This window comes from Sorex araneus, chromosome 11, assembly GCF_027595985.1.
Source record: "Sorex araneus isolate mSorAra2 chromosome 11, mSorAra2.pri, whole genome shotgun sequence".
Taxonomy (NCBI): Eukaryota; Metazoa; Chordata; class Mammalia; order Eulipotyphla; family Soricidae; genus Sorex; species Sorex araneus.
The window spans coordinates 54,146,401-54,159,659 of NC_073312.1; the positions used below are offsets into that span (position 1 = coordinate 54,146,401).

At 35.2% G+C, this 13,259-nt stretch overlaps 1 protein-coding gene across 2 annotated transcripts in view; it reads left to right on the forward strand.

The window, feature by feature from the left end:
• The window catches only part of PRKG1 (protein kinase cGMP-dependent 1), a 1,291,607-nt gene that overhangs the window by 1,260,478 nt on the left and 17,870 nt on the right, over positions 1-13,259 (forward strand). For both annotated transcript variants that reach the window (XM_004607509.2, XM_004607508.2), the window contains exons 11-12: positions 10,085-10,224; positions 11,754-11,843. In XM_004607509.2, coding sequence (XP_004607566.1) covers positions 10,085-10,224; positions 11,754-11,843 — 230 coding nt within the window. The remainder of the gene's footprint in view (positions 1-10,084; positions 10,225-11,753; positions 11,844-13,259) is intronic.

Consider the following 13,259-nt stretch of genomic DNA (forward strand, 5'->3'; position numbering starts at 1 on the left):
AGACCAAGCTCTTTCAAAGAAAAAAAAAAAGATCTTAATTTCTCCACCTCAGACATGAAAGCTAGTTCACTTACCTTATAGTCACATTCCTAATTTGCTGTAATTTTGTCTTATTCTGAGGTTATTGCTTTCAGAATAGGCTAGCAAAAGTTGAAAAGTGTTAATAGTTATGGTATTGATGTATAAAGCTATCATACCCCATCTACTGGCCCGCATTTCTTTGTTAATCTGGAAGTGCAATGTGGTAGTTGCATTAAATATTAGTCATTTGATGTATAGATACAACAAGTCAGTACTTCCTTTGTCAGAGCACCATATTTCACCATAATGCTGAAACAGAGCTATGTAAGGCAAGAGCTGTTCCAAGACTGTGTTTGATTCGCTTATTATCATGAGTTCATGTGGATTTGAAACAGTCTCTGCAGGGACCAACAAAATTTAATAGACAATAACTCCTGTTTCCAGAAACTAACTTGTAGTCTACTGGAGAACAGTCACATAAAATAATAAGTAAACTCATATTGGGCAGAGAGTCTCTTGCCCGCATGCCTGGCTGTCTTCCCCGGTCCCCTTGGAGGGGATGGGCTCTAGCTTCCCTCCCCACCCCTAGCAGAGCTCCCGGCGGCCAAAGACCACCAGAACCTAGCTACAGCCATGCTTGAGGTCCCTCTCCACACGTTAGGACAGGCTTCTCGCATGAAGGTACTGGCAGAGGAACCCAGGTGTGTGTAATCCATCAACGGCCAACATCCAGAGACTTAAAAGCAAGCTCCCAGATATCTTGTAGCCTACTTCTCCCTCTGGGAGAAACTGGCAATCTTCTGAGAGTTTCCTGCCCACACTGGACAGCCTTGCAGGCTACCCATGGTATATTCATGTGCTAAATCCAGTAACAAGCTGGATCTCATTCCCCTGACCCTGAAAGAGCCTCCAGTGCGACATCATTTGGAGGGCCATGTCAAGAGAGACTTCTAAGATCTCAGGGAAAGGACGAATGAGAGGTTACAAAGCCTGCCTATCAATGCTAGGCTCAGTAACGATTAACGGGATTTTGTGATTTTGTTTCGTGATTCGTGAAACTCATGTTGAGAAAAGGAGCTGGATACTCTGTCCATGGAAGAGATGGCATTTGTAAGGCAACAAAGAGCTAGGGCATGCCCTAATTCTTATTATTTATTATTGCATTTTCCTGGTAAATGAAGCTACTATGGGATAGCTTATTAAAAATGGATATTACTTCATTCCTAGAATAGTTTTTATTATAAAATCTCTTTATATTTTTGCAGTTTACTCTCAATATTCACTAAATACATAATTCTGCTTTTATGGTTACCTTAGGAAGACACCATGAAATATAGTTTGTATATATTTATAGGAAAGTAGTAGAATATAATGTATATTAAGTTGGCCTAAGACTACACAGTTATTAAAAGAATTGTGTTTTTACCTACTACTGATTTTTTAAAAAACAAACTTAGAAGGCTTCGGTTCATATTTTCTTGGTGTCAAGGACCAAATCTAGGCCTTTGTATATGAACTTCTTTGATCTACATCCTGGTCCTATTTAGCTCCTAATGCTCAAAACAATAGTAATCATTGTGAAATCAAACATATGTAATATGCACACCTTTTCTTTTTAACTCTTCTACAATTTAAAAACTGGTATTGGGACCAGAGAGATAGTACAGGGGCTAAAGCACTTGCCTTGCATTTGGCCGACTCCAGTATCACAATATGATCCTGCCAGGAACACTACCTGTGTATTGCTGGGGATGGCCCATCCAACCCCCCTAGAAAACTCCTATTAGATATACATGCAGGAGAGATGCTATGGTTATCTGATTTTCACTTCTTTCAAATACAAAATCTCCCTTCTCAAAGTATCTGTGCAAAAAAAAAAAAAGAACCCACTTTCTGGATTCAGGTCATACAAAATACTCATGCTGTCATTTAACATATTTCTGAAATGAGGATAAACAGGGTATGTGCCTCCACACGCCACAGATTTAAAAAATTTGTTAGCAACTATTGATTTCCACATATACCTATAGAAAGGGAAGGGAATTTTTTTAAAATCTAACTTGTTTTTCCTCCCATTGATAGGCCAATCATGCAGTGTAGGAAAGAGCAAGAGGTCTTCAGATGACCTTCAGTGATAGTGTCTATTAAATTTCTCCAAAGCTCCTTACTTTCTGATCTGTCATGAGTGGAGATGGAAACTATTTTCAATCTTCCTCACACTGAACCTTTGTGTACCTGAAGTAGCCTGCTCTTATCTTTCCATTTCTCTTCTAAATTGCAAAGCCCCACCTCTTAACCTCTCGATGAAAAATTGTTTTTTGCTGTGAATTGTTGAATCATAGCTAGTTTCTCCAACGCTTCTGAAACTATGACTGGGCATTCTAAGTACTTGCTTTCATCAAGTAAGAGCACAAAGGTCAATTCTCCTGTGGCACAATCCCACTTTAGATTATGCAGGAAGTAGTGAGGTGTAAGAGACACTAATTAATGACAATATTTGGGTTCCATGTGCCATTTACATAGGCATCTGTACCCTCTAAGGCCTTTTGTCATGAGCCCTGTGCATTACATGTAAGCAGATCTGGAGGACTGGATCAACCAATGAACTAACAACAACAAGATAGAGGTGATTAAGCAAGAAAGTAGGTGATAAACCTATTACTCAGGCCATGGAGTTATGTTTCATCATTTTGAAAGGCATAGAGCTGGACTCCAAAGGGAAACCCCATGTAAGAGGAAAACCTTTCAGAAGCTTCACATGCCAAGCCACACAGAAGTGAAACAGAATAGCAGTGAGATCATTGCACCATGTTGCCATTTGTGCCCAAGGTGATTTATAAAGATGCATGGGGGGAAAACATGCTGTCCTTAGACGTGTGTTCTCTGTAACCAAAGTGAATAAAGACTCTACACTGGTCCAAAGTTCCGTTTGATCTTACTTTATCACAATATTTTTTTTTTTTTTGCTTTTTGGGTCAAACCCGGCGATGCACAGGGGTCACTCCTGGCTCTGCACTCAGGAATTGCCCCTGGCGGTGCTCAGGCGACCATATGGGATGCTGGGAATCGAACCCGGGTTGGCCGCGTGCAAGGCAAGCGCCCTACCCTCTGTGCTATCACTCCAGCCCCTATCACAATATTTTAGCATAGTTTATTTGGTTTATTATTAAATATGTTTTTCTCATTTTACATTTGTTCATCAGAAGGACAAAAAATGACATGTTATGAATCGACAAATAGTATTGATTGCTAAGAAAACGTTCAATAGCTAATGAAAATGCAATTCAATAAACACTAAGCATAATGGAAGCAGTTGCAGTGATTGCAACAACAGCTAAAAAAGAGTTTCCACTTAGAAATTGCAAGTACAATAAATATATGCATGAATCTGTCTTATCACTTGCTATCTATTTTAATATTTTCCTTAATATTGTATAATAATTTCACTTAAGAATTACTTCTCCAAGTCTAAATATTATTTTAGTAAGATCAATGTAAATCTATAAGGCACTAGAGCAGGTGTCTCCAGCCTTAATTGATGATAAAGCAGTTCATTCAAAAGTTAACACTTTTGTGACACACCTTTGTTTTTTGTGCCTTTAATTTTACTTTTTATCCAAATGTATGGGCACATTATCTTCAGAATCTATATCTAAAAAACGCCTAACTACTTAGTAAGTTATAAAATATTAGCTATGATTATTGCCTTGGATATAAAAGGACATCCTAAAAATAGCAAGTTTCTCAGTTATGTATTACATTCAAAATTATATGGGAAAAGTGCCATATTTCAAAAAAAGGAATATTAGGAACTGACTAGCTGTTAAAATACCAAGAATATATAGATCCCATGTAAAGCTTAGAGAGTATGACATTTAACTGAATAGACAAGGAAAAGCCATTTCAGGGAAAGGCTGTTTTGGGAAAAGGATATCCCATGCAAAGTTTACAACATAGAAAGCTACATGATTTACAACAGGATTTTAAAAAAAAGCATTGACTACAGAATAAATGATATGTGGGAGCAGTAAAAATTACTATAAGATAATCAACTGATAAGAAGGACTATAATATTCTCTAAGGAGATCAGACTTTAAGGTCAAAGTATTTTTATGCATTAGATCAAGGAATGAGAGTGTATAAATAGACTCAGCTCTGAATTTCCCTCCATGAAATAAAAGAATACACTCTAAGGTGACTAGACAGTCTATTTTTAGAGGTGTTGCTCCCAAAATAATTTTCTATCTAAATTAAGTAGTTTACCTTTGTGCCAAGTCCCTGAAAATTTCATGTATGTACTTTCAAAGAGAGAGTACTTCCACAGAAGGGGAAATAATTCCCTTGTGTGTGTTAGTAATATGGAAAATAGACACATCTTTTCAAAAGAAAATGGAATACTTTGTCTTGCTTTTTGGAAAAATAAAGTATGAGAAAGGCCATTTCTATGTTTTAATAAAGCTTACCAATTGAATTCATTAAGTTTAATGTTAATATGTTTTGCTCTCACATTTATATCCCCCATTCTCATTCACATATACCACATATTAGGTGAAACCTTGAGCTATGAGATCACATTTATGGATATATTTATATATTTAATTCTTAACTGTAACCAGCTTTCTCAAGAATTCATAGTTTGAGAGATGATTGCTTTCCCGAAAAGCAGCTTGGGAGAAACTCTCTAGAACTCAACTGAACAAAGGAAGCATGCACATATCAAACACATGTGTCACCCGCACCTCCCCTCGAGATGTGCACTTTCATACTTTCATACCTAATCCTCTGAGTTGGAGTGGGGCTTTCTCTCTGCTCTAGAGAAGCCCGGGTTCTCCCTTGAGTGCATTTACTATCTCTTCCTGCCTCACCTCTTCAAAACTTGCAAATAAAACCTGTTTTATACTTAAATATATTAAACCAAGGGAAACTGTGTGTAGTTTTGTCTACAATCTTGAATTCCACATTCCCATGAACAAAGCATTTTCAAATATTTAAATTTAACCATATTTTATATATTAAGTTATCAGCAGAAACAAAATGGATTTTGAACTGACTCTGCTACATTGAAATTTTATTTATATTGCTTCCAAAGAAGAATTAAACAAGAAGAAAGAAGTTATAATTGTTTTAAATATCAAAAATATTAAGATATGATTATAATCCATTATAGTCCAGTATGTAGGAAATTTCTGGCTCAAAAATATAACCCTTTTATGTAAACCCTCTCATTAGCTATCTGATAACATCTCATGGATAAGATTTCATATTAAGTGACTAATTCAGTTCACTTTGAGTCTCATAGTCATTAAATAAATTGAAATGTCAACATATGATCCTTATAAACTAAAATCCATGGAATTAAGTATGCTTTAAAGTATTAGAAGTTAAAATATGACCAATTAAATGTATAAGCAAATTAAGAACCATTTCAGTTTTTTATTTTGTATTTCTCTATATGAATCCGATTGTACATATATCAAAATCGTAGGTAGGGGACAATCTTGGATGGTATTTTTCTGTGCTCCAGTATTCTGAAAATAGTATATCTAACCACAGATGTCTATATACATATATGACAGTGGCCTAGAAGTTTTACATATTTTTTTCACCATAATATCACATAGTGGTCACATGCATCTATATTGCAGGGCTGAAATACTTTCCAACGCCAACTATCTCTGTTAAACTCCCAATCCATTCTTTCATCCTCCGTGTCAGTAGGTCAGGTGTTGCACAGGCTGCTAAGCATCTAATGATTTCTTCCTTAATTTATTCTATGGAATAAATTAGATACTGTGGTTCATACTTCAGTTGAGATCTGAATTTAAAAAGAGCAAATAATTGATGCCACTGTGTAGTGAAGTGAGAAAGGTGAAATTTTAAAAGCAGAAATCGAAAGTTTTCTAAATTAAGATTTTAGTTAATGCTTATCTGAAATTTATTATACTGAGAAAAGCAATTATCACATAAGAATTAGATTTGGAAAGGTAGGTTTTATCAAATGCAAATTTTTTATACTAAATTTCCTTTTCTTGCCTGAATTTAATCTGCAACTCCTTGTAAATATATGTAAACATTGCCATGTAATGCCTCAGGAAGATCCTTAATGATAACACTGCTATTTGATTTTATTTTACAATATATGTATCTACAAAATAAGGTAATTTATCTTAATTATTAAATGAGGAAAATCATATGATTTATACATTAAGATATCAGTTTTGCCCAGAGAATACATATTATTTTGACTAGAAACTTTAAATAAATTTTATGATAGTCATGTACATTTGGTCAAAGTTAATCCAAGACTCGAATTTTAAATTTTTCATTACTTTTTGGGATCACTCTCAGAGAGCCCGTCAAGCTACCAAGAGTATCCCACCTGCATGGCAGAGTCTGGCAAGCTACCTGTGGCATATTCGATATGCCAAAAACAGTAACAACAAGTCTCACCATGGAGACGTTACTGGTTCCACTCGAGAAAATCAATGAACAATGGTATAACAGTGCTATAGTGCTACTTTTTGGGATGCACACAGCTGCCAGCAATGTGGTACCTTACGTGAGAATAGGATCAAAGCAGGGTCAGCTGTATGCAAGGTAAACACCTTACTCCCTGTACTATTTCTCCAGCCTCCTACTTAAAAATAATAAAGTAAAAGAACTTTTTGAAATTCCCTTTCATAAAACCAGAGTAAAAATATACATATTTTTAATTAGGGAAGGAGGGACTTTCTCAGAGAAAAGGTAAGCATAGGAGAACCCTGTGTGTGATATTTAGTTCATTAACATATATGTAAGTTGTTCTTTTTCTTTTGGACTGTTCTAGTAATATAGTTCACTAGGGTTATGTCTTGCAGTGCTCCAGTACCTGGGACTGAATTGAGGTGCCATTTGCTTGCACTAGGCCCTTTGAGCTATCTTCCTTGTCCTAAATATTTGAAGTGTAAATTTAAAAGTTATCTATCTCAAAATCAATAAATATAAGAACTGTAAAATATAGATGTCGTTTGATCTTTTTTGCTTTTAGGTTTCTTAAACATCTGGTTGCAGTGTAATTCACATATCACAAACTTGTATAACGATCACTACAGTTCAGTATTAGGATATTTATATCACTCCAGTTGGAATCCTTTGCAAACTCTATTCCCATTCTATCTTTGAGCAACTGCTCCATTACTTTCTCCTTCTATAGATCAGCCCTTTTTGATGCATCTTTCCTGTGCTAAAAGTTTTTCACATTAAAAAAATTAATTGTGCATAGGTATGATTATAAATCTAGAGTTCAATATGGATCTTAATGTCCAAGTATTGAATGTACAATTTCATTTTTTTTTCTTGAGAGTTGTGGCAACTCTATGAGTTTACATCTTGCTTACACTTCGTTAACTATACAAAATTGTGCAGAACTAGATTCTGAGATCAGGACACAGAATTAGTGGAGAATATTGGAAAATTAAGGAAATAAAACATAGTGCTTATCCAAGAAAATTAACCCAGTAGTAGTTACTTACTGGTTTACTTCATTTTTAAAGTTTTATTAGTATTTTGCCTTCTTTACTGAACTCTGATCAAGGACTACAACTGAAGTGGAGAGAAGTAAGCTCCAAAAACCTGTCACTGCTAATCTCATAGCACACTTGACCTCTCTAAATCTTCTCTCTTGTTCCTTCCCCTCTTGTCTAGAGCCCTTTTCTCTCCTTCTCTTTCTCTCACTCCTACACTTTCTGTTCTTTCCTCTTCACTGTAGACCTTAACGAAGATTAAGCTACCCCAGATGTAGGTTCTTTAAATCCCATGAGACCATTGCCAAATTGTTTCTAAATTACTCACAAATCTATTTCCTCCAATTTAAAGAGACTAAACAAAATTTGACATACTGTTGTTCTTTATTGCACAACAGATTGCCTAACTTGAAAAATGTGTGCTATTTTGTTTAGGCAACATATTTGCTAGCTTACTCCTGGTAGTGCACAGTAGATCATATGCAGTGCCGAGAATTCAAAGCTCGGTGGGACACATTTGTAAAGCATGCACAGGAAACCCAATGTTAATCTGACAGTGAAAATACTTTTGCTTGCTTCATAAACGTGTTTAGGACACTGGTATAGATATACACTCACATAAAAAACACTGTGTATCTCAATGTATGCCACTTTAGAGCCTAATGTTTTAAAATTCTACATGTGCTATCGTTATTTTACAATGTTAAGTATAATTCTAAGTTATAATTTATTTTTTTTGCTGTGCCAGGTTTCAAATCTTGAGATGTATGCATTCTAGGTATAGCTCCTACTCTGGAGTCATAGCCCCCATCTGATGAGGCATGATTTTTTATAGCTCCACTGCATGAATACAGCATCATTTCTTTTTCTAAGATCCTATTTTTGGAAAGTTAGGTTTCCTTTTTTTCCATTGGAAATAATATTGAGTTGAATATCTTTAAATGACTTGGCAACAGATGGCAGTCTGAGAAGATTCACAATGAACATGTTAGTTATGATTTAACTGGAGAATTCAACTTCTGTGTAACAATGTTTGTTTCATTGGAGCATTCCTATGGTTCTCAGGTACCCAACTTTCATGGGAGGACCCACTGTGAACTTTAATGACATTCTAGGTGGAAGTGGAGATTTTTGACTAAGACCTGTTCTCCAACTTGATTGCTCATTGCTGAGTGAAAATTAAAAAGAAATTGTTTCCAAATCACAGGACTGTCTCTATTTCAAGACAAAATAGAAAGCCTTAGGACATTTGGAAGTATAGCTCTAGAAGTATTTGAAAAATAACATTAACTAGGATGCTGACCAGTAAGACTGGTTTCTAGCAATCTCGAGCCTTGACCTACTCTCATTGGTATTCTCTATCTGCCACCTGCCATATGTTATGTCCCTCTTCCTAACTCATGATCACTTTCTTTAGCTTCTCATTGCAGGAGTCATACACTCAAGCTCTCCAAATCCCTTTCAATACTTTGAGGTCCCTGTCAGTGTCATGGAAAATGAGGCTTTGGCTGCTGTCTCAAAACACATGTCAATATAGCATGAGTGAAGCTTGATGGTTATGCATTATTCAACTTTTCTCACAGTCTCTGAGACAGGCTATTTCATTAGGCTCTCACTTGTAAGCTCTCAATTGCTACTAATTTTTATGCTTAGATCAAGGAAAATGGAATGTATTGGAAATAGTTTGGGCCAAAAAAGAACTGAGCATGAACCCAGCTATACCAAGATATAAATAAACCTTTCTCAGTACTTGTATTTGTGTCTCTGAAAAAAAGAACATTAATTTGCCACAGGGCTTGACAATCAATAGGAGCTTTAGTAGCATTAGTTATTGCTGTTGATGATTAAATATTTTTAAAAGCATAATAAAATCTTCCTACTGTTGATAGAAGTTCATGCTGGAAATAAATGAAATAATGGATGTGAATATGACCAGCACTTCTGTATTTTAGCAAAGTTTTTTTTTATCATTTATTTGATATTACCATAGCGGCTTCATGTATCTATCTGCATATATTGTTTCTAGTTTACAGAACTAATAAATAGCATATTAAATAGCAAAGCATATGAATATTTTCACTTAACACAGTGGCTAGCCTGAAGAAAACCATCTGTATATAGGTATGATGGTGTTGTAGAGTATTTTTAAACAAATAAGGTATAGAATGACCTCAAGAACTAATTGACAACAGGAGCTATGTAAAATCCAAGTTGACATTATCTTACAAATGATTTCATTAATATAGTAGACTCCATGACTCCATGTTTGATAATCACTATTTAGACTTTTTTTTATAAAATCTTTTGAATGACTAAGAAAAAACTTGTAAAAATAAAAACTGATTTAAGGGCTTAATTCACCTACAGAATTGGACAATGTATACTACCCATGCAGCACTGCTATATAAAAAATAGGATATATTTCCCTTATTCCAATTGGGAATTCAGTTCCTTGAAATTCACCTGGAATGAGATTGGATGGTATATGTAATTGGCAAGGATATCAGTAAATAGTATACTCCCCTTGGGCTTTTGATCATTTCCTTTTGCCTTTCTATAAGGTCCAGTTGAAAAGTGAAGAAACCAAAACCTTTGCGATGAAGATTCTCAAGAAACGCCACATCGTGGATACAAGACAGCAGGAGCACATTCGCTCGGAGAAGCAGATCATGCAAGGAGCTCACTCTGATTTCATAGTGAGGTAAAGGCTGCATTGCCTTATGAGTAAAGTCCAGCTTCACCCCCAAAGTAACCTCAAAACCATCCACACTCCCCTACAAAGCAATCTCTTTCCTAACCTAGTTTTAAGAAATCTTATTTTAAAATTATTGTCAAAAAGTATTTTCATTTTTTCTTTTAATTATACAAGTTAAGTTTTCCCTATTTCTAAAAAGAATTTTTTTAAAAGAATGCATTATACCCAAAGCATGTATTAGGGGGTTTTTATACTGAGGGTTTTTTTTAATTTTAAAAAAATGAAGTGAGGGCTGGTGTGATAGTACAGTGAGTAGGACATGTGCCTTGCACACAGCTGACAATTCAATCATCAGCATCTCATATGGTACCCGGTACTTCTATGAGTAATTCCTGAGTGCAGAGCCAGGAATGACCTCTAAGTGTTACTGGGTATGATCCCCCCAATCTTTCTGAAAAAATAAATGAAAATAAAAAATAGAGTGACTACTCCACCCGAGCATTTTGAGCACTAATAAGATAATGGCAGGTCATATGTGAGTGTGTGTGTGTATGTATATATATGAAAATAGAAGATATGTCTTGAAAATATAAGATACACACACAAAATACATAGTGTGTGTATATATATGCATATATATGTATGCTGACTAGTAAATAATTCAGACCAGGAAAAAAAAAATATATATATATACAGAGAAGGGTTTTGGTTAATTTGCCCATAATATTTGTTGAAAATAGAATAAAAGGTGAATTTAGATTAAAAGTACAAAAGTCCATGCAAATCTAAATTTGTATTGTTTCACTGTCATCCCATTGATCAATGATTTGCTCAAGCGGGCCCAGTAATGTCTCTATTCATCCTAGCTCTGAGATTTTAGCACCCTCTCTTTACTTGTCCTTCCCAAAGTAAAGAGAGGTGCAGCATTAGAGGTTCTTCAGGGTCAGGGGAATGAGACCCATCATTGTTACTGTATTTGGCATATGAATATGCCACAGGGAGCTTGCTAGGGTCTCCCGTGAGGACAGTAAACTCTCCGTAGCTTTCCAGGTTCTCCAAGAGGGAGAACTAGGATATCAGATGTTTAGGGACCCCGGTGAAGATAGCCAGATTCAAGGGCAAGAGACCCTGCGTCGCTCTCTTCGGAGAGCTTGGTTTTATAGTTTCTGGATTTGTCCATTGATGGGATTGTATTGTTTAATCTATTTTAAATCTCCTTACTTACTGGATGTTTCACTAAATATTGCTTGAATCCATGCTCAAACCATCAGCAAAATTGGAATCAGAGGAATTCCAAGAAACCTTCATGACCCATAATCATTTGTATTAATCCATTTCAAAGACTCACTCTCTATAATATGTAATTCTTAATAATGAGACCCAACCACCTTTTGTCTAGTAGCAAATTGAATGACTAATTTTAAAATAAAATTTCAAACTTTGTATATTAGAAATAAATCTGTGTTGGGGGAACATAAACCATTTACATACTTTTAAAAGGCAATGTTTATAACTTTCTTTTTTGTACTTCACAGACTATACAGAACGTTTAAGGACAGCAAATACTTGTATATGTTGATGGAGGCTTGTCTAGGTGGAGAACTCTGGACCATTCTCAGGGATAGGTAGGAAATTTCTATCCTAGTTCTAAAAATATAACTAACTACAATGGTATCTAAGAGAATCCCTTAAAATTATATATATACATATATATAAAATCATATATACAGTTTAAAATGCTTGATTATATTTCTAAATCTAAATATATTGCTCAAAACACTATATTATTTACTGTAAATGTGACACTCATTTGGCACTAATTATGCAGACTAGGTTACAGTTTTACTATGGTTTATCTATACACACACATTCTCAATATCAAATCAGAAAATTATATATATGTACTGCAATTCATTGTTCAAGCATGAAAATAATCATGATTTTTTTATGGGAGTGGTACACCTGGTGGTACTCAGAGCATATTCCTGGGCCAGATTGGGGAGCCATATGTGGTGCTGAACCAAGGTTGGTCATTTGCAAGGCAAGTGCTTACATGCTTCACTATCTCTCTAGCCCCAATATTAAAATTTTCTAGAATTATAACCTGGGTAAGCCAGGTTATATAATTCATTTAATAAATGAATTCTCCTCATTATTTCTCTAGGTAGTCTGCCTTTACTGACACATTTATTTTTAATCAAGTATGTTTCTTCCCCAACTTTACATTGCTCTGTAGCACTGTCATCCCTTTGTTCATTGATTTGCTTGAGCAGGTCCCCAGTAATGTCTCTATTGTGAGACTTGTTGTTACTGTTTTTGGCATATTGAATACGCCACAGGTAGCTTGCCAGGCTCTGCCGTGTGGGCGGGATACTCTCGGTAGCTTGCCGGCTCTCCAAGAGGGCCAGAGGAATCAAATCCAGGCTGGTTGCTGGAAGGCAAACACCCTATCTGCTGTGCTATTGCTCCAATCCATTGCTCTATAGTTTCAAAATAGCAGTTTTAAGCATTTCCTCATAGATAATAGTCTAATTAGTATCTAATTTTTTTGTTTACACAAATATTCACCTATAAGATGTTTGTGTAAACATTTGTGTAAACAGAAAAAATTAGGTCCCCTCCTTTTTATTTGACCTTTCAGGGCAAGTAAATGTGAAGAAGTTAGTGCTTTATATGTGTTTTAAATTATGCGAAATTGTGATCTCTTATTATTTAACCAGAAAACTATATTTTGAAAAGTATTATTATATACAATATCCCCAGATAGCATTGTCAGCCCTAAATGTTATCTTATAAAAAATATAAACCACAATTCATTTTCCAATGAAAGATCTAATGACATATAAAAGTCATATTTGTTTGTGTGAGCATTTACCTTTAAAAATCTTTCATATATTAGGTAACAACTTTCTGAAACACAGCTTTGATAGCACTATTGTTCTCAAAGTGTTACTTTATAAATATCTCAGGACAACTGTCCTTTATAAGCTAGTGACTTTTGTGGTATGTACATTATTTGTACGTGATTCCCTTTTACATTT